This window comes from Dicentrarchus labrax, unplaced genomic scaffold (assembly GCF_905237075.1).
Source record: "Dicentrarchus labrax unplaced genomic scaffold, dlabrax2021, whole genome shotgun sequence".
Classification (NCBI taxonomy): domain Eukaryota; kingdom Metazoa; phylum Chordata; class Actinopteri; family Moronidae; genus Dicentrarchus; species Dicentrarchus labrax.
The window spans coordinates 3,487,032-3,510,078 of record NW_026136703.1 but is presented as its reverse complement, the minus strand read 5'-3'; the positions used below and the strand labels follow the sequence as shown (position 1 = coordinate 3,510,078).

Sequence of the window (23,047 nt, the reverse complement as noted above, 5' to 3'; positions counted from 1 at the left end):
GTATGTGTATATATATATATATAAAATGTTCATCTCGCCTGTAAAATCAGAAAGCTAATCTAAGCACAGTTAGCCAGTGAGGCGCAGGTTAATGGCATGGGTCCTGCAGGCAGTGATAAGGACGCCTATAGGGAGAATAGTGCCTCCTGAGCCCCCTTTCTTCACCCAATCACAAGATGGCAGGTGTTTTGTATCACATCCTTTTGTGCTAACAATTTTTCTCCAGAGCTGTGTTTCAATTGCTCTACAGCTGGCTGCACCCAGACCAAAAATTGATTCCTATTAAAAGAAAGCCCTTTACTCATTTCCCCTCATGTATTTCCTGCCCGCAGGCCAAATAAAAGGCACTTTCACTTGCTTTATGTAGAAACTTGGATTTCCTGTGATTTGATAAGTCTGGAGCCACAGAACATTGACAGTGATAATGCCTGTTTTGTTGTGGTAATTGGTGAACATGCAGTCAGCACAGGAAATGGGTTCAGGCACCTTTTTTGCTTTTTTTCCCTCCTGCGCTCTCGTCATGTACTTAATTATTCACAATCGATGCACATTCTTCAGGCTTTCCAAACCAGCAGCTTCCAGCAGCTGAGGGGTACACAATCCTGACTCCTTATGAGATCATCAATACCACTTAGATAAGAAAGTCGCTGAACTCTTTTTTTCCCACCCATTTAATTAATTCAGATCAGAGGTAATTTGCTTTAGTGTATTTGTTGTCTTTTTCCCCCCTCCATCTTTGACTTTGGAGCACTCTTCTTTACCTCTCACAAATATGGAATTTACATTCCATTTGGGTTGAATCCAAATCCCCGGCACACAGACAAAAGGCCAGGGAATCTGGAATTTAAAGATTAGGTTTTTTATCTATCTGTGCTGGTGTTTGAAATAAAGGAGAGGGGGGCGTGGAGGTTGGGTGGGGGTGGGGGTTGATGTCTCTCTGTGTCTTAGCGGTAGCTGAGCTGTTTCGCTTCCACTCAGCTGATTGACTTGGTGGCATTTAACTGACTTGGCGGGCTCGGAGGGTAGAAAGCGTTTTTTGCTTCAGCTCCTCTCTTTTAGTCGTCTTTCACTGCAGACACATGAGAGCAGCAGAAGACATGTCGGTGTGCAAAGTATTAAAAGGAGATGTGGGAGCTCAGCCGGTGCTTTGTCACGACGTCAGGCGAGTGGAGGACTGCTAACTGCCACTGAGAGGAGGAGCTTCAGTTCCTTTATACTGACCTCTCTGCTCAGAGTGCAGCCCGACTAATTTGGGATTTTTAAAAGCAATACCAATTTTGGAGGGGGAAAATGACTGATTACAGATTACTGACATGGCAGCCAAGCCAAATGCAAAGAGCAGGGCGACTAAAAGCCAACATATATTGTAGATTACAAAGGAAAGTAATGTATATTTCCATTATTCCATGCACATTGCAGTCTAATATACATGGTTATTTTAGCTTGTAACTTGTTGTTTTTAGATGGAATTTTTATGAATTAATGAAATAGAAAAATATATTGGGTTATTTTGTAGATTTCAGACCATGAGCGGCTTACAGTATGTCAGAAGAGAATGTATTCTATACATTACAAAATTAATATATTTTTGACTCTAGCTGTTAAGGGTTTTAGATTATATGTTATTTAGGAAGGGAGAAATGTGTTAACATTCAGCAAAATCGATGGTACCTGAGAAAATATTGGTTTACAGCAGGACGAACAAGATTCACAAGGGAGCGCTAACATCGTTCAACAGCAGCCACAATGACAATCTTTCAATTCAGTTTTATTTGTATAAAATCATAACTAAAGTCATCTCAGGACACTTTACAAATGGAGCAGGTCAAGATGGTACTCCTCATAAAACTAGCCAGCCTGGAGATGTAAACTTTTTTTTATCGGTCTCATGAGCGCAGGCATCGGCTGCTGCCAGTTATCTCCAAATGACAGATAACTGTCCCTATCCATAGCACCAATGTGACTTTACAAAGGTTCTCAGAAGGCTGCTTTCTTAAACAAATACATTTATTATAGAATATTTCAGTAAAATATAAATAATTCAATAATTTAACATATGCATCTACAACATTAAAAGTCTTTTTTAATTCAATGACCTGTATGTGTTAGAATTGTTTTGTGTGAATCATTCTGTGTTCTTTGATTAGACATCACCGAGAACCAATACATGGCTACGGCCTCTAGTTTCACAGCGGTGTGGATTGTCCCACTTGCACTGGGCCACACCACCGCGGGGCAGGACGATCCTGACACAAATATTCCTACTTGTGGACCAGATGCTGACACGCTCTATAATGTTATACTTGTTGTGTACTGTAAGAGAAAACTATGATACGCTCACTGACTCACTGCTACAACAGAACTTATTTCTCTATATGATAAATTAAGAGTAAGATCATTGTGGATAAAGTCAGAAGATATGAATACTGATGAGAGAAATACTATGGAAATTATTTAAAATATTATGGTGATGTTAGAAATTTGGCCGCATAAACGAATGTAAAGGACTAAACCTACCAGATACAGGTTGTTTTAAGTCCCTTTAGAATGTTATGCTGGGCTGTGATAATGTAAGTAAACTGAATATTTTATTGTTTCAGTATTTGTTGCTTTCATTTTTCATGCAGTCCTGAAAACTATAACACAGGTCTGGTTACCCTTTTGAGACATATTTGGCATAATCCATACCAAATTTCATATTGGGGCTTGTTATTTGTAGGCAGAGAGATACTTAGGGTGTAGTGGACACATGTTCTTACTCACAGCTGATGGAGCAAGTGTTCGTCCTCCAGCAGCTGAAAGTGAATATTAGTTTGTCTGGAGTCTGATGGATCTCGCTGTTGAACTGAAATTTGACTGTGATGAGGTTCATGATATCTGTAGCTGGGATGTCTGGTAGAGGGTCAACCCACACAGATCATTATTTTGAATGATCTCCACCTTGTCAATGCAGTTTCTGCTTCGCACATGACACTGTAGCACACCGCTGTGAAACCAAAGGCCTAAAAGTCTCACAGGCCTCAACATACTGATGATTTTGCTTTGTTTGGTCTTACCGGTAGCGTGGCTAAAAATGTGAAATCTATCCTCAGGGTGGCACTAAAGGAAAGATAATGTGGGTAATTGAAATCCAAATATCTTCTGGAGAAACTGAAATGTGCTTAGTACCTTTTGGTAGATTCCCTATTAGATCATCTTCTGTTTAAAAGGAACATTTGATGAGGAAGACACGTCATGGAATGTCCAAAATGGACACATATATATATATATATATATATATATATATATATATATATATGTATATGTGTGTATATATATATATGTGTGTATATATATATATATATATGTGTGTGTGTGTGGCACAAAGTTAAAGGGGTTACTAAGAACACAGCAGTAATCCTATGGGCACCATGGGAATCCTCCATTATGTTCAAACTATATCGGGCTTTCTCTTAAGAAATTGGTTAAATGCTGCAAATAAAATTGTGGCTGTGTCACCGCTGGTTTCCCCTGACACTTAATAAACCTAACATTATAGTTGATGAAGAAGATTTTATACCTAATTGTCACATTAACATATTGTTGTTGTTATTATTGTTTTGTTTGAATTTGTGATATGTTATATTGCTGCTTGTTTTTTGAATGTGCCAGAAAGGTGTCGTTGAGTGATTTAAAGGGTGCCTATAAACAAAATGTATTATTATTATTATTATTATTATTATTATTATTATTATTATTATTGTGGCTCCAATAAAAAATGCTGTGGGAGACCAATATGAGTTGAAGAGAAATCTTGACCTCAGGGCCACCAAAATCATTGGCAGTCATCCTCTGGGAAGCGTGAATATCCACAGCAAACAACAAAGCTACAAAATATGTCAGATTTGATACATTTTATAAATGGTTTTAGGCCTCTACAGTAAGATAATGGTTATATTTACAAGCATTTCATCAGTGTTACACAGGACCTTCCTAACATATTTCTTCCAGCAGCAGACACACTACTCACTATATGCTGACACTATTAGTATTTGAATATGGTGTTCTGTCATTCTTGGTATTCCTGCTCTTACATTACAGGCTTCCCTTAGGTACAGTATCCTCCCACTCCCTCGTCCTCTCACAGTTCTCTCCCCAAAACACACACACCACCTAACCACCCTCCAGCTCCTCTGCGCTGTGATGCGTGACTCGGCGAAGGCACTCGTGACCCTTGTAGGTTGATGGGTGGCTTTTCTGCAACCGTGATTTACAGCCTCCACATTGGGACCAGTTCCCAGTGTTGATTTACGTCTGGCTCTCGCTATCTCACCCGTCTGCCGAGGCTGCCTCATGTGAGGCAGTGATAGGTGAGAGGGAGCAGGGAACCCAGGCAGCACTGAGAGAATCTGGATTGTTGATTGTTAAGGGATAAATAAGGCGCTTAATGAGGCTGGCAGAGGTGGATCGGTGGAATGCCTGCTTTTTAAATACATCAGGGAGAGAATATGACACGACTGAAAGGCAGCAAAACAAACATAAGACTGTGTATTTTACAATCATCAGATGCCTGACACATATGTATTTACATACATACATTTTATTTACTTAACTCAAAGACTTTCATCCCAAAATCCCAAAACTATTAATGATGTAATTAAAACGCAAGACAAAAAGGCTATAAAGAATCTCATCATTCTCAATCTGTACAGATAGACCTGATGACACACACGGTCTTTTATATTTATATCTAAAATGTACACTGTATACCGTAATTTCACCAAAAAGACATATAATAGTATTCAAATAATGGCCTGTCTTGAATAAGCATAACAAATATAGGCCAGATTCAGAGTAGGAGTGGAATCACCTGTACAGCACGACTTCCGCACTGCTACAGCTTCTTTTCATTCACTAATTAATTCCAATATCTTCTACTTTGCCTTTTTTTTTTTTTTTGGTAACCTCAGTTAAACTCAGCACTTCCTGTAGATGTTTAAAATTAAAAGACATCGACACAGTAGGGGTACCAATGCAAGATGGCTCCACAACGTCATCTGGCAAGGCCTGTAACATACAGCGCACATTCCTGGTAGTTTACATTGTAATCTAAATTGCGTATTTCTGCTGTTCGGCTCGGCTGTTGCCACCATGATGACTTTCCGGTTAGGATTAGAATTTGTAGGGTTAAAATCCTGTCTGAGTATTATTGTTTTGGAAGACTTTAAATGCATTCAACTTGCTGGGTCATACCAAAAAACATGCCATCCCGACCAACACGGCTATTTTCAGTCTAAGTTCTGACTTACTACCTTTGAGTCACTTGAGGCCTTTTTAAGTAAGATATAATGTATAAAAATAAAGACTTGTTTCTTATATAAACTTGTTTAAAATAAATGTCTGATTGTGTCTGTAGTTGAGGTTAATAAAATATTACGTTTGTATATTTAATTTACAAAAACACTTTTGCTAAAACTCACCTTTCAGGCACAATGCTATGTTTTCAGCAGACATTTTGACATATCGTGGTACACAAGGTGTAACTAATAAGGTCGATAATGACTGCATTCATTTTATTTTTCCCCGTTTAACAGCCTCTCTTGTGTATGCAGGCTCACTAGCATGGCTAACTAGGGCACATAAATGGAATGGAGCCATCATTAATGCTACTAGTCCTACCTTTGCTTTACCTGCACAAGTGAAAATGTGTGCTGTGGAAAAGGTCTGTTGAGCAACACTCAAAATGATACTAGCTCTGCCATGTATTTTTTTATTGAAGCTCTGTTTGTATGCACTCTGTTAGTGGTATGATATTAGCAACAGATGTAAATAGCATCCCAATTTGTGCAATAATTATATATTTTTGAGTCACTATACTGAAAATGGAAGATTTAAAATGCCCAACTTTAAACAAATCAAACTAACTCACAAGTGAAATATATTACAAATTAATATATTTTATATTCTCCATGCCACACAAAAATCAAATCACAACACTACAATATTAAATGCAAAGCATTGGTATTCATGAGGGAGAGTGTTTTTTTTTTTTTTTTTTTTGAAATGCACTGCCAATGCGAAAATGCATTAAAATAACCTGTCCAATCACAGCCTGGGGGCGGGCCCATGGGCTGAGCTTATCATTGGTAGTCATGACGGACAGCCGTTCACATTGAAACTGTTTCCTGTGGCCGGAGGGACAATACTATTGATTAAACATTCAGTTTTATTTGTCTGTTTGCAGTTTTAAGTGATGGATTGAGCTGTAGGAAGCTATACACACAAACAATAAAAGTGATCGTCTTGGCACAATTCCTCATACGTGTTAGCGTTAGCTTACAGGGAACACTGACTGGTTTAGGGGCGGAGGGTTAGTTAATGCTAATAGATGTCCACAAGGTAGACAGCTGGAGCTGCCTGAAGGGCTAAATGTGAGACTACAGGATGGATAAACTTTGCAGTGCATAATGTTATTACAGAACTACAAAAAGCCAGTTATCACCGTCTTGCAATATAATGCTGAACTTCAGAGAATTACTGTAAGAATAGACCTCATATTGTTTTTCATTGTACCCATAAGTTATTTAATTAAATTGAATTTTATGTTGTTTTTTTTCTGTTTTCATCAGTAGCAGGAAACTGAATGGCTGGCTGTCATGGCTACCATCTCAAGTTGAGTCAGCGATGATAAGCTCTGCCCATGGTCCCACCGCCAAGCTGTGATTGGACAGTTGCTTGTTTTTTATTTTGGTATTGATAGTGTTTCCATTCCTAAAAATGACATTGTTTTGTATTTGGTATCGGCAGGTTGAAGCTGCTCTCTGGTGAACAGCACTGCATAGGGATGTCACGATACCAGAAATTTAGTAGTCGATCCCAATCGCAGTTAAATTCCAGATACAGCGGTTATGCTGCGCCGTCAGGTACGAAGAATTGCATCTTCGGTACCTGGTACCTACAGTACTGGTGAAAAATGAGTACCATCAGTTTTCAGAATTTTGGTATCGACTTGGTACCGAAGTATTGGCCCAGTATTGTGACATCCCTAGCACTGTAATATAAAGCTGTATGGATTTGGCTCAATTTTAGCTCTGAATTGGTCACCGCCAAATCAGACCAAATTTCTGCCAGTCGTGCACTTATGTCAAAATTTTGCATCAAACAAATTCCTGTCCTTTGACCCCTTAAATGTATCTCGGAGAAGGTCAGAGCTATGAACCATTTTTTTACCGGACGGCAACACACTTTGATTGGAATCTGTTTAACTGGTCAGCTGACCTCAAACAAAACAATTGTTATTTTCAGGTGATTATACACTATTGAAAACATACATATAAGTCCTCCTGAATGTTACACACTGGACCGTTCTAAGTCTGCAGATCTTGGAAACAGAATGTCTTAAGTTTTAACTGTAAACAGTGTTTCTGATGACCAATGCCATTTTGGGAGTTTGCAATATTTTCTATGCAGACTGCTTTTCCTTTGTATAACCAGACTCCAACATAGCTGCAGTGTAGATAACACCCCCTGTATTCTATCGCATTATATGTTGTGTAACATACAGGTGGCCACCTCTGACCAGTAGCCCACTGTTGGAACAGCCATGATGCGTCCATACGCTCTTCTCCATAATTATGCCACAATAGGTAGTGTTCAAGGATTAGTAGAGGCTAACATTGCAGGCTTTAATTATATAAAAAATCTTCCTCCTATATACATTCGCCACAAAATCATCCAGTGGATTTCTACAAATGCTCTGTCGTTGGTAATTACCATAACCACAGAAATTGTCCGAAATTACACTTCCAAAGTTCAGAGTTCAGATCTTCCATAGCTTCCAACTGTTTACATACCTGTAGAGAGAGCATGTTGTGGGTTACACTGCTGTACAAGTGGGCCAGCTTGTGGATATCTGATTAAGACCAATGCAAACAAGGCGGTGAACTCCTGCACTCCTTAATTAATGATTAATTGATGAAGTCAAAGGGAGTGAGAAACTAGCAGAATTGAGTTTGGTGAGTAAAATTGATGATAATAGAGACGGTGATAAAGCTGGATTCTGCTGTTTATTGTCCTCGTCTGTACATTCTGATTATATTAATTAAATACTCCTTTTTGCTTTTTGTGTGCGGTGTGGTAAGTGTGCGGCTTCCCATCGCTCTCTGTCTCGCATCTGACCAGCAGCTCCGGTTGTCGTGACATCCCTAGTTCAAAGACACTATTAACTCCAAACTGCATTATTCGCAGCACCTCTGTCTTTTCTTTCAATGGGTGGTTCCCTCTCTAACAAGTCTCAGCACCATGCTGCCATCAACCAGTCGACAGTCCACCAGCTGTACGCCGTTGACACCCCAACATGAGCAGATGGCTTCAGCAGCCCTCCCTGCTCTTTTTCTCCAGCCACCCGTATGTTCATATTAACATGAAACATGGTTGCTGGTGCAATCGGTCAGCGAGGAGGTTAGAGCTGTTACAGTGATGATGATGAAAACAATAATAATCAAGCCCTCGCCACTGTAATGACTCAATCCTTTATCCTGTGGGGATTTTGTGTGTGTATGTACTTTCCATGTTAATAACGCTCAGAAAACAATCAGTTAAGCCAGCAGTGGTGAAAGAAAGCAGAATTTGAAATACCTCATTAATCACTGCGCTCTCCCACTTTATCCAACACATCGTGAATCATCCCTTTAAGTAATCCACTTTGAGCTCTAATCCCCCGCTATCCTCGCCTCACCTTTTGCGTATTGAATTAAAAGAGAGAGTCACACTCTCATACCCTAGATTATGTGTCCACTGATGAATAAATAAAGTTTGTCAAAGCGCTGGTGAGTCACCCCAAAGAATGGTGTTTGGATTTTATTTTTAGGAGGATTTCTGAGGTGGGGGATATAGATTTGTCACATTTATAACAGAAAAAAACTGTGTCAGAGCCCCCCCTTCCCACCTATACAGTAATTGTATTGAATTAAATAGTGGCTAGCCTGCAACTGGGAATTGTACCTGTGAGTGTTAGATTGGTTTGTTGACTGGTACCTTATTAAATATGTATGTGTTTCCATGCCTCTCTGTCTACAAACACACACACACACAAACACACACACACACACACACAAGCCTGATGGCACAACACAAGAGAAGTTAAATTGTCAAAGGAAGTAGGTCAAGATAGAGAACAAAATAATGATAGAGCAGGAGGGAGGGCAACTGCATACAGCTGATCATCAGGACAGAGAGAGAGAGAGAGAGAGAGAGGCAGAGAGAGATTGAGCTTTGAATGATGGATTAGTCAGAAAGTCAAATTGGAGTGGGAGAGAACTGAAAGATGAATTTGTTAATCTGTTCTCTCCCTGATGTTGCTTTATCTACTCCTTCCCCAGTGGTTGACTTAAACCGACCTGTGTTTAGGTTTTACTTGTCAAGCAACTTTGTGTTTTTTTAGTGAATGTCTATAAAGAGCAAAAGCTGAAGTATTGTGGTGTTGTTGGAAGAGGTGGACTGATGGAAGCATCTAACTTTGACACTGGAGACTGCATTTAGTATTCCATCTCCTACCAGTCAGTTTAGTTTTAACCATGACCACAATCTTTCCCTAACGTTGAACAAGTTTATTTACCTAACCTCACTATCCTAGGGAGTATATCCATATTGGACATTTCTTTCTCAATATTTAGGGCCAAATCCAACAATCAGTTATTGTAGGCTACTGGGCTGCCTGTTCTCACTCCCAAGACGTCAAATATGACCACTTCTTAAGTGGCCCTATGCTTTAAAGTATGACGCTGTAGTGTAAGTTCTGGACAAAGCCGTCTGGCACAATGTATAAAAAGTGGTAAAGTCCACATATGGAGGAGGTTGGGGCAGATGGATGGGTTAAATAAACACATGACTTTCAACCAGGAGGCCACTGTTGGGGGTCCCGTGTGACACCATAAGTCAACATTGACTTCTTTTTAACTTGCATTACTTGCGTTACAAATCTAACTTAACTTGCGTTTATGATTGTTTGTTACGTTATGTACTTATTTGAACCTCAACCACATATTGCTAACTTGACCGCCGAGCCATGCACATGCAAAACCGATACTAGAGGGTACAGTGTTGTTTTAAGCATAGGGCCACCAAGCAGCTCAAACTGCCCTATCTAGGGCTACTGTAGAAACATGGTGGTTCAACCTGCTCCCTCTGTAGACAAAAATGGTTAATTCTAAAGTAAAGAAAACATTCTTTTTTTCAAGTGACAATACACAAATGGAAACATACCTATGAATATTATATTCCATATTCTGCTAATAAGGCCTCCTAAATGTTAAACACTGGACCTTTTGATGCTGTGCATCCGTGATACAAACATAATCTTGTGGGTTAAAAAGCAAGCACTTCTCTGGCTTAACCTGAACCTTAAAACCAAGTCTGAACCTTCAAATAGGCCCACAAAGATAGCGATACAAGTCCTCACATGTGTATTTGTGTGTGTGTCTGTATGTACAGACACACTTAATCTGCCCTAATCTCCTTCTGTCAAGAGTGTTGGTTTTTGAGTGTTAAGTTCAATGCTATGGAAATCTCAAATAAATCAACCGATTCAGAAAAGACACAGAGGAATTGAAGCTTTAGCAAGATTATCCCCCCCCCCCCCCGACACACACTCTCCCAGATGACCATTTGACCAAATCATTCCAGCACAGCTGACACAAGTCCTCAGTTTAAACTGAATTAATATTTAATGCATATCTGATTGACTTCCATCTGCTTGCCTTCACATTAACACACTAACATGCCCAATTAGTCCCCGCTAAGAACATTTAATGCATCTCAAGTCAATTACCTTTTACTCCATTTTCCAGCTACTTCATTTCTGTGCATGGCCTAACTAAATAAGGCCACATATATTTCAATAATCAAAGCAGAGCAATTGTTTTCATTCTGAACATCGTCTGCCTGTTAAGGTGTTGCCAGTATTTAGCAAGACTCTATCTTCATAAATTACAATGACAGTCAGAATTTGTCATCAATATTCAAGATGAGTCCTGATTCTTTTGCAGACTCCCTGACTTTTTATGTTTTTTTGGGGGGGAATATGGATAAATATGGTTAAGCTTTATTACAATTATTATTTTTTAAATCTGTAATTACTCAAATTCTAAAGATTAACCAAAATAATTAAAATTCAATGTGTGAGTAATAACGAAGGAAAGAAGAGCCAAAGTACATTCAAATGTTGATTATTTAAGTAGATTTTATCTGTTTACCATGTAGCTATAGTCTATAATGGGTTATACTTGTCATTGTTTAGTACATCTAATGTTTCTACTGTGATACAGTGTTTTATGACAGATTTAAATAATTAATAATAATTTGTTATTCTGTATGTTTGTGTTCAAAATGAATATTTTGAGGCACGTCACAAGTGAAATTTTTAAGTCGCCCTTAAGTATGGTCTGTGTGCATGAGTTTGCTTCTATATTCCTCTTTTAAACCATATCTGACTTTTGTTAATATGTGTGTTAATTATTCTTAGTCATCATTGCAACATCTGCCCATTGCACTCTGTTGCACCCTGTAGCTTTTATTTTGTGGCTTGAGTTCTGTAAATCAATTTAAATGTAAATGTTATATATTATTTTCTGTATCAAAATCTGTGGAATAGGTAGATTGTTTTATTTATTATTAATTATTTCTGTAATTAAAATGTCTGTAAAGGCCGTCAGTCAGCTATCTGTATGACATTATCATTTTAATTTTTTCAGTGGGTGACATTGTGGCTTCGCTGAGAAATGCACCATTGAGAGAGCATTTCTTTGACTCCAGACGTTTTATCTAGTGCCACCCTCGGGTCAAAATTTCCACTTGACTACCACTTTAATCTTTAACAAAAGCTGAAAAAGTGTTGTGCTGTGGATATTCATTGTTTCCAGAGTTAGGGTGGATATTTGATGTTAGTGGCCCCATGGCTTTAACAAACTACTGCAGTGGCTCTAAGAGTAGCAAAATCATCAGTATGGTGTCCAATACTAGAGACCGGAGTACAGAGATTTTTGTTTCTTTCATGAGTAAAGAATGGACTTTATTTTATCTTTTTTATTTTTGGGTTTGTGTATGTCTCTCTGATCGCAAACAAACAGCAAAATGGCTGTGCTGAAATATGTGTGTGTGTCACTGGTGTTTACACATGGAGGGAAGAGATGTATTTTTATTCACACCAGGATATTTCTCTCTAAATTTCATCCAGTGCAACTGAATGATGGTTTAACTCCTCACTGCTAAACCCCTTTGGACTGTAAATGACATACACATGGCTGTGCCCACTGCCAGCCCTCTGTATGGACTTTGAAGTGTACAATCTTTTGCATGACAGTCAACATGCAAGTAAGAAGAGTGTTTCTAATGCTGGCTTTGTTTGCTTTTTTTCTCTGTTTCCTTCTATTCCAGAGGTCAACAACAATATGCCAGGTGAGTTTGAATCAAAAAGACCACAATGTAAATATATGACGAGCATAGCAATTATTGGTATAGCTGCAGGTGTCCAGGCAGGCTAGGGCAGTACAAACATAGGCTTGGTGATTGTGCAGTGTCAGGCTGCTTCACTGCTACATCATGGTCTAACAGTATGATAACACTGTATTGAAAAGCTGCCATAAAGAAAGAATAATAAAGTGGCGTGCCAAAGGGAATGTAGAAGATGCAACAAGAAAGAGGCCTGCAGAGAGACACAACCACAATATTTCACCATAACGTAACTTTGACACAAAAGTGAAGACAGCTTCTTGTTTACTGTAGCAGATTACTTCACTCAGAAAAATGTTCTCCCCGTTTGATTTTCTGACTGCGCAGTGAACTGTAAACTGTTTCCTGGAAAGAGGGAATTTTATTTAACATCTGGCACCTGGTGAGCGACTATTAAAGCAACTATAAGTAGTTTAATACAACATTATTATACTAGATGTTACTGGAAATGATTTGCCAGTCTTTATACAACTTTACACATTTCAAATGGAAAGAATTCACCCATTCACACTCAGTTTTACTGAAAATAACCTACTGTGTATTAAAGTGCATGCAGGGTTGGCAAATCTCTAGTCAGGTTTCCATTTAAATGTAGTGAACATTTTTAACCAAATTTCCAGAAAATCAGCAAAGGGAAATGCAAATTATAGTATTTTTCCATCCACTACTTTTATGTGAGTATTGGTAGTGGATTCATTGAGATAAACGGCAAATTTTCCAGTCTGTTGCCATTCAATGGCAGAACCCACTGTCTGACAACGATTCAGCCACTGGGGCCAACTGCCAGTGATTCTGGGCTTTTGGTTTAGCCAGCAGATTATGGATATCCAGGCCAAGACCTCCACTGACTATATGTATGCTGGTTATTGCTTACAGTCCAATTAACAACTTTACTTTAGACCAGGGGTCTCAAAGTGGCGGACTGGGGGCCCTTTGCGGCCCTCCATCCACCTTCCTCCAGCGTATAGTATAACATAATCTGATCAATATAAACTATCCCATCATATACAATTAAAATAAAAATACTTCTATTTTAGTAATTTGTTTAGTTTGGTGTAAAGTAATGGCAAAGATAAAGGGGCCTGCAATTGCAGTTAATACAAAGAGAACAGGTTTGGGGGCTTTCTTGTAGTATTTGAATGTTGAAGATAATGTGAGATTACAGTAGCAGTGGCCCCAAGCCAACCCCTGCTTTAGAAGCAAAAAAACCCCAGATATCTGCATATGAATGCAGATAAATAAAAAAAAGGCTAAATCATCGTCAGAAAATAGCCAATGCCTCTTTTGCTCTTCACACAGACGGTTTACCTGCATGCAACCAAAATCCGTTCAAATGTGATTGGTCAATACTACTCGGACTACAAATGGAAACCAAACTACTTCCGATGCCAAAGTCTTTTTCCATGCCTACAAATTCTTTATTCATATTCAGATATGTGTTTATAGAGAGGAGGCATTAAACCATTGCAGAAGAAAAGGGCTCAACAACACGGTGTAATTAAAAGAGCGCCAGTCAAAGCTCAAACAGAAGAAAATAATGTAGGAAACAATAAAAATAGGACATTTATTTTTGCTTCATGTATGGATGATAATGGTTAGAGGTGAGGTTAAACGTGTTTTAGCAGGATAATTCTTCTACTAACATGCTTGTATTTGTTATGAAGAAGCCTCCTGCAGCCACAGGAAGCTTTGTGTGTTAGTGTGTTCTGATGTCATGCTTTCCTACCTGGAAAAACCATGTATCATCACAATACCAAAGAGTATTGGAACTAAGTGTGCTCTTTCCCTTCCTTCTCTTTTATCTCTCTCATCTTCTCAAGGCCTTGCACATATGATGGCAGAACAAGGTATGCCTCTTCCTCTTCTCTGTCATGTCTTTGTGTTTGTGGGTCCAGTGTGGAGCTGCATGTTTTGGTGTTGGTGTGGAATATTTTGCTGTAATGTAAAATCTTCAGAAGCAAACAAATTATAGTGTATGATAACGCTGGCTGATACTGACCTCTAGCTAAAGCGAGAGAGCTATTTGAAGTTAAAGCTAGCTAGTGATATTTGTTGACACGGTTAATAAAAATTGTATTAAAAAAATCTGGCAGTAGCTGGGATGCCAAAAATGTTATAAAATAAGTATTGTTTTTAGTTTTAATAAAAAAATTAAAGATAAAATCTTGTGTCATTTCTTTGACTTTTTAATGTTTTATTAGAGATAATTTACACATGTAAAAACAATGAAATGACTTATAAATAATAATAATAATATAATAACACTTATAATACAAATAATCAGACTCAAATTTACAGAAGAGTGCTGTTATTATTTGATTTTTCTTATTGTAATCCTAATTTTAAAAGTTATAGAACTGTAATAAAAGTCACCATCTGTGAAATTATAACTGTAATACTATACAAACTATAATTGTGCATAAAAAACACAATTATGTTCTAAAATCCAACACACTATTTATATTATAGTACTATAACTTTCTTCTGCAAAATGCTTATTTTACACATAATAGGCTAGTACATTTAAATGTAGCTTATGATGTTGTTTTTACCTTTACGTAAGTAGGATTTAATTTTTTTTTACATTGTTGTATTTGTGGTTTTACTTAAAGGAAAGGGTCTTCTTTCCACTGTCGTTGGGGGCAAGGGGTTATTATTGAACTAAGTAGTCATTTTAACCTAAACCGGGATTTTTTTCTTACTTACTTACTACTTAGTACTTACTTAAACCCAAGCTATACACAGTTTATGTCTGGTTTCACTTGTTGATGTATGTACACAGCAAAATTTAGGTTATTTATGTAGTATGAGGACCAGGCTAGAAGTGGGGATAACCACTGTGGAATAATAAACACCCCTGAGTTGGAAGAATGGAAGGTTTTTCTGTTCTTCCAATCATACCGACATTGCATGAATGCAGCATTAGGTACCTTTAGTTTAAGTATTAAATAGTAGACTTATTTAACAATTTCAAAACAAAGATAAGGACCAGTGTGTAGGATTTAGTGGCATCTAGCAGTGAAGTTGCAGATTGCAACAAACTGAATGCCCCTTACCTTCCAAGTGTGTAGGAGAAACTACAGTGGCCACAGAATGCAAAATACGCAAAAGGCCCTATCTACAGTGTTTGGTTTGTCCATTCTGGGCTACTGTAGAAACATGGCAGTTCAACATAGCGGACACCGTAGAAAAAGACCCGCTTCCTCTGTCGATATAAACAGCTCATTCTTATATTCAGGTGATTATACACTAATGGAAACCTAGTGATGAATATTATATTCCTTTTCGGCCAGTAGATCCTCCCAAATGTTACACACTGGACCTTTTAACAAATGATAGTTGGACACACAGCAAAACAATTAAATTAAATAAATAGTTATTTAAAATAAAGTTTATTTTTGTAAACAAACTACTTCCAAAATAGAATAAAGCTGGAAAAACATTTATTTTTAGGTAAACATTGTCTTTATTATCCTCACATAATATTATGTGAGGATAATTCACAGACAGAATAGGTATTATGTATCGTCTATGCCAATATTTTCAGTAAAATGATCGTCTTAAAAAGGCATGAAAATGAAGGAATTACAAACTACGTGTTACACAGGTTACCTGGCCAGCCTGAAAACTTTTAACCCACCATTCTGTAGTTAGTGCTGTCTGCCTTTGTGTGTAGTTGTTTGTGTGCAGTGTTGCTGTGACATTCAGAGGTCCTTTAGTACCTGATATGGTTGCATGTTTCAAGTGTTTTGGATGTACACCTGCATTATAGTTGCCACTGTACATTGATGTATCCTCACGACATGTATTCATATATACATTGATATGTTTGCGTGTGCTGGAATTTGAACTCACGTCTCCTCTTCTCCTTCCTCCCGGTCCGGCTCTCGGCTGCGGATCCTCTCTTCTCTCTCCGCCTCCTCCTGCTCTTCTAGCTAAAAGCAAAGGTACAGCTTTTTCGAAATCTTTCCTTTTCCGCCTCTATGAAAAGCGACGCTTGCTCTGTGAGTGTTTGAGAGCCCTAATGTGTTTACTTGTCTGTGTTCACTGTCTCTTCTGTAATGGTTTCTCACCAAGGGTGCTGGATTAAGCGAGTAATTAAGCCAACCTTAATTGAAGGAGAAGGAAAAAAGCAAGCGTGTTGCTTTGTGTTTCCTTTGTGTGTGTGTGTGTGTGTGTGTGTGTGTGTGTGTGTGGGGTAATTCGTTAGAATGTCGTACAGTGTGTACAGTGTGTGCAGGGACGCTGTGAGACACTTTAGTGATGCAAAGTAAACAACAGTCACTGTGGATCAGTTTTCATAAGAACAAGCCTCTCCACGCTCTTCCTCACTAAATCAGGGTTTCTACTCATTGCTGACATTTACATAAGCTGAGTTCAAATGACAGTATTTCTAATTCATTCCTTCTACCGGCTGATGGAAGCAGAGGCCAGACAGGATTCTTTCTGGCAAAGAACTGACAAGCATTGTCTTTAACTCTTTAATTCATTAACTAAGGTGATGTTCACACCTAATCCGTTTGTTGTAGTTGTAAAAAAACTGTATGCTGGTGAGAATGCCGCTAATCAAACCAAAAACCAAAAACTGCCTTAAAGCTGCTACAGATCAGTGCAGGTCAGGAGGGTGGCTCACTAAATGATCCAGTGGATGAGTTATGTGTGGGGGTGAGCCTGAAATGGACTGGAAGGTAGCAGTGGCTCATTTCTTGCTTTCCTTTGGAACTCAGGGTTTGACATCAGTGTTGGATATGAATAAATACACAGAAAGCTCACCTGCTGATCTGTAGGCTTGAGACCTGAGTCAGCCTTGAGTTGAAAAAATTAAGACGTGACTTGACATGGACTAAAAATGTGACCTATTTTAAAAAAAAAAAAAAAAAAAAGGTTTGGGTAGGAGCACTTCCTGGACTCAATTTGAGTTTGAGGTACTCTTTGGATAAGGATACACACAAATTTACCAGGCAAACAGAAAGTTTCAGGTCTAACTTTTAAAAGAGAGTGCCCTGGAGTTGTCTTGTGATTTATCATCAAAATTTTAGGCCTAAAAATGTCTAATGATGTATGAAATATGGGGTTTCCTGATAGCTCATCTGGTAGAGCTGGCGGCCCATGTACCAAGGGTGAGTCCTTGCTGCAGCGGTCATGGGTTGGACTCGACCTGTGTCAGTACGTATCATTTTTCAGTGTCGCTGTTAAATATGAAAAAACTGATCATGGTGTAACGACCAAAACTAACATGGAACCAATTCAGATTTCCCTTCATATCCTTCATACTTTTGTGACACTATGGACTAGAAATAGGTCTTGTGCACCACAAAGTCCTCCTTAATCAGCTCTGACTCCCACTGCGCTTCTCAAAGTTCCTCACTGAGTTGATGAGGTAACCCTGTTGGTCATGCCTTAAACCAGTGATTAATTAGTGTAGATGAAACTGTTTTATTAACTATGCAGAGGTACAATAATGCTAAACAGACCCATACTATATCATAATGACATGATCCTATATTTTCTTGCATTACTGTTCAGTAACTGCTGCCGTCTGCAACCCCCCACCCCCCACTGACACTGCCAGTGAACATACATGTTGAACCTGTATCATCTCCACAGTGTCAGCTGAGTGCAGTGTGTCTCCTCTGGAACTCTGCCCTCCTCCAGCTGCAGGCGCACCAGCAGCTTCTTCTCTGCTGCAGCTGCTGACTCGGCTCTGTCTGTCAGTCACAATACCGTAGCCCCACATGATTATTACACTCACATGCAAGTGTGTGTGTGTGTGTGTGGGTGTGTGTGTGTGTGTGTGTGTGTGTGTGTGTGTGTGTGTGTGTGTGTGTGTGTGTGTGGTTTTTTGGAAACAGGTTGTATCGCAATTTGGCAAACAGTATACTTAAAATGTGTCCTGGAAATGTTAATTATAACTTCTATCTTAAGGATAGGAAGAGAATAGTTTATCAGTCCATCTTTTTCATTCTGCCTTTGCTCTAAAGTTATCCTATAATCTGTATCAGGGTCTGTATATTTGATTCTGCTGCTGGCTGCACAGTGCACATGCTCCTTTTTAAGGGTGTTTGTCCCACACACTTTTTTCTTTTATCCTGTAGTGCACATGGACAAACATGCCTCTACTGCTATAGAAATGTAGTAGCCTAAAGTATATGGCAGTAGTTAATAATAATAGCACTACTACAAGCACTAGATACACCTTATTTCACAATCACAGCATTGGACAAACACAAAGACAGCAATGCATTGTGCAAAAGGAGCAGTCCTTTGTGTCTCTGTGCATTATTTTAAATAGAAACTGCCATAAAACATACCACAGTTAGATTGTCGGTTTTAACAAAAAACGTTTCTTACATTTTGTAAAATTACATTTTGAAGATGACCGTGGGGGAAGGGACAAAATGGGGTTGTTCAAGGTAATTCTGGGACATTTCTGAACCTTTGGGCTCGGTATTTGTTTAAAAGATTACAATACCAGTACCCTTAAAGTGATTTGATACCCATCACGTGAATGGAAGCATCTTACTCATATTCCAGATTTTCACAGAAATAATCCTTCTTTACTTTACTTTATGCATTTCTTTTTATCAGACAATTTACACAGACGTGTAGTATAGCCATAGTTTCGACATTTACTGACCTGCCAACTGTCAAATACACCTTGCTTGACTTCACCACCACAGACTGTACGTAGCTGTTGGCCTAAAACCCACCGGGTGGCCCGCTTGAGTTTTTAGCCGTTTAGATTGTCTAAACAAATATAAATGTTTAAACTTTTGTCAATATGGATGCTGCACATTGTTAGATCTGTTAGATTCTCCACAATTCAATCCTTCACTTAATTTTACGGAAATTATGAACACCAAAGTATAACGTCAATTCATTCAGACTACCACATTAAACAAACGAGAAAAAAACATCTTACGGTCTGTGTCCGTTCCTCCATTATTTATATTCCTTTAGTCCGTAAGGGTCCACCAATCAAAAGAATCAAGGCTTTCAATAAAATTAATCCGAGTTGTGAATATTATCATGTGAAGTTCATTGCTCGCTGTCTGTACGCTGGCTGCCGTAAATCTTTGGATTCCGTAAAACAACGTTCACATTCAAGTGTCGATAATGCATTAAAATACAGTTAGTGTAGACTCATATGAACAGTCTACCTTGAAATGCTAGTTAGAAACATAAGAGCTGGTCTTGCATTGGAGAGTGGCGCCATATTGGGGTTGATGACGACAAATTTAGTGGACAAAATGTGGAATGTGGAAATTACAGTGTGGGATTTAATGTTCCTGGCGGGTGCAAGAAGAAAGCGTTAGCAGCCCCAGTACAGAAACATGTCTTTGGGTGTTTGCCTTGAGAAGCTGTAATTGGTCGCAGCCTGCTGTGTACACCTGTAATGGCTTCCCCCATTCACAGAACAAAGCTCGTGTAAGCTCCTGGAGCTTCCTCTCCCCTCACCACCTGTCTCTCTTCCTTGTTGCTGTGTCTAATCCCTGAGCGAGATGGACATTATTAGGCATCAGGCTCCCTGTCGGCTCCTGTTAGGAAGACAAGAGGCTCCATTCTGGCTCTATTTGCATGGCGGCTCACTGGTGGCAGTGCTGCAGATAGAGAGAGAAGGGGATAATAGGAAACTGTGTCTCTGCCGTCGAAGAGTCACATTTTACTGTCATGGACTGAAACAGAACACTTCTCTCCTCATTTTAATTTATTTAGATTTCTTCTTGTTAGACTCTTTTTCTTTCTCTACTTTAATATTCTCTTGGTCGATCTGCTCCCTTGCCTCTGTTATCTCTGTCGCTGCTTTGCATTCCCCTGCTGTCTCTGCTTTCTTCTTCATTTTCACTCCTTATTCACTCCCCTAAGTACCTCTTTTGTTGCCTTCAGTTGACCTCTTGCTTCTCTTTCTAAAATCACCACCGGTTTCCAGTATTATCCATTTTTATTACCTTCATTCTCTGTTCACACTCGCTCTCTTAATGCAGTTTTGTCTACCTACAATTTTAGTTTCAATACACCTATGAGTCTTGACGGACACAGGGCTCAAGCAAAACGAATGTCACTGAACCTGGCTCAATATTGGTGACTTTTGCCATGTTATAGAGCAACACACTGTACTTGTCGGTAAATTATGTGCAATCATACAATCCTGGTAGATGACTCTGTAACTTAATCTTATTTTGTTTACCTGGTGATTATCAAAATGGATGATGATTTTCCAAAGTAAAATCCACAAATAAAACATCACCATCAATAAAGCATCCGATAAGCCGTCATACTCATGGATGTTAGTCAAGCTGGCATTTCTGGATTGCATTTCATTGTCCAACCCAGGGGTCAGCATCTGTCTGGAAATGCAAAACATATTTAAACCCTATAATGCTGATTTCTAACTGCAGATGAAGCATACCTTTAAGCCAGCGGCGTTGGTGGTGAAAGCAAACAAATCTGTCCACACAGATTCCTTATCTGTTCTTCTTTTTGGATTTGGAATCCATAGCTAGCCTAGCTAGGGACACTCAAGAGTAGTAGCTTCCACTATTGGGGTTCAGCAAAATATAGAGCAAAACATGCCAGGTCAGGACGTAACGCACGAGTCACATTTCGGTTGTCAAAATAAAAAAACATTTATTTGGTGTGTGATGACTACACATTCTTACAACTGGAGAATGTAAAGCCCAGTTCAGATCCAAGACTCACTTTGAGATGAAACCGTTTCAGAACGTTGCAGGGAAAAGTCACAGCGGTGTGAACTGGCCCGGCCGATTGTCACATCTCCAGTGGCTGGTTTTAGAATGTAAGACATGTCCCCTGTTTCAACGGCCAATCATCTTGTAAGGAAGTCAGCTGGTACAAAGCAGTTGCAAACAAATGAGTTACGGAGGTAAGAGAGAACCACCTCATCAATTTGTATGACACAAGCGATACGCCGCCTCACCTAGCTGCACAGGTTTTTAGAATGTTACAGACCAGCATATTGCAAGTACCTGCAAGTGTCAACTTGTCTTAGTGTGAATCTTAGGTCCAAACTAGGCTTAAAAATCACGTTAAGCCGTTTTTTTTTGGGGGGGGTGCTTTTTAATGTCTGAGTGCCTGGTAACACCACCATGCAAGGCTTGTTGGGTAAGCACACCATTAGTTGTTATCAGCAGTCTATCTGACTGTTAGTGGACCTGTCACACTAACTCATTCATCAAACTAACAGACATATCTAAAGTCCTACTGGAACGGGACTAGTATTGGTTGCAGCCCCCCTGTGATCTGTAATAACAGCCGAGATTGCCTCTGTCCTTAAATTGAGCTCAATTCTGACTTGCTGATAATCTGTAAAATAAAAAGAAATGACTCCAAATTACCCATTGTATTTCTCCAAACCCGATGTCATCTGTATTTGCTACATTTGAACCACCATCTCTGTCATCTGGAATGATTACTTTCTGAAAGGATTAGCATTTGGGAGCAAGTCCTCTTTAAACAAATTCTTAAAACAACAAAATAGGTCATTTGTACATGCGTACAAATCAATTCAACATCCCTGTATCATCCATTTTATTGTATTAGTGTGTGTGTGTGTGTGTGTGTGTGTGTAATCCTGCAGCTATAGAGATTCATCTAATAGTAAGAAAAATTGCAAAGTAAAGCAGAAAATCCAATGAGCGTGTTCCTGAGTGGATCAGTCATGTCATGATGGTTTTAGAGTGGAGAGGAACAGACATGTTGGGGGTTGGTGGTCAGGGGTGCTTGGACAGTTGTGTTTTCTACGCTTGACTGAGTGCTGGTAAGAGAGCCAGACATGGAGGGCGGGGATAGCCCAGCATCAGCGACAAGAGGGGGTGGGGGGTAGGTGGATGGGTCTGCCTAGGGGGCATGTAGACTCAAGGTGAAATCTAGTTCTTGTGAAACCCAGTGAGGCTTTGCCTTGTTGGTTTGATGAGAACAAAGCAGTGCTGCTGTATAGGCCTTATGTATGTTAACTGGGTTTCACCCTGGAAATGACTGTTTTCATGTGACCTTTGTTGCAAGAGGGTGATTGCTTTAAAGCTTTGGTTTTGTTTTATTATGTGGGCCATTATTATCAGTTATCATAAGATTTAATTACCAGCTTAATTCTCTGGTGAACTGGTGATACAACAATCTCACATATAATCTAGGAGAAAAAGCAGCAGGGGTCAAATTTCTTTAGTTTGGTAACTGAGTACTTGCCTACTAGGTATTTGAGTCTAGTTATGTCACTGCATTAATAGATGTCAGCAGTTAAGCTGGTGAGTTAAATAAAGTATGTTATTATGTTAAGATATTACAAGTTAAGATGAGATAAGTGACAAGAATGACAAAAAAGAAATGGGTTTAATATAAAGCTACTATATACATATCTGTACTCTATATCGTACTGTAAGTTGTTACAAATGGTCTAGTCTGCTTACTTTACTGCTATTAACTCCTTATACTAACATCTATACATTTTACTGCTTACAAAATGACATAATATTTTAACCATACTTAATTTAATCAAATATTATATATAAATATAACATGAATTGTATTTGAAGTGACCTCAAAT

At 38.9% G+C, this 23,047-nt stretch overlaps 1 protein-coding gene across 10 annotated transcripts in view; it reads left to right on the top strand.

Annotated features, from left to right (window-relative positions):
• The window catches only part of nrxn3a (neurexin 3a), a 205,492-nt gene that overhangs the window by 16,046 nt on the left and 166,399 nt on the right, over nt 1-23,047 (top strand). For 8 of the 10 annotated variants that reach the window (XR_007884294.1, XR_007884295.1, XM_051396253.1 and 5 more), the window contains 3 exons: nt 12,412-12,432; nt 14,307-14,333; nt 16,422-16,490. Coding sequence is in view for 8 of the 10 variants with exons in the window: in XM_051396253.1 (XP_051252213.1) it covers nt 12,412-12,432; nt 14,307-14,333; nt 16,422-16,490 (117 nt within the window). In the remaining 2 variants the exon portion in view is untranslated. The remainder of the gene's footprint in view (nt 1-12,411; nt 12,433-14,306; nt 14,334-16,421; nt 16,491-23,047) is intronic. The other 2 variants (XM_051396256.1, XM_051396254.1) reach the window with 1 other exon arrangement.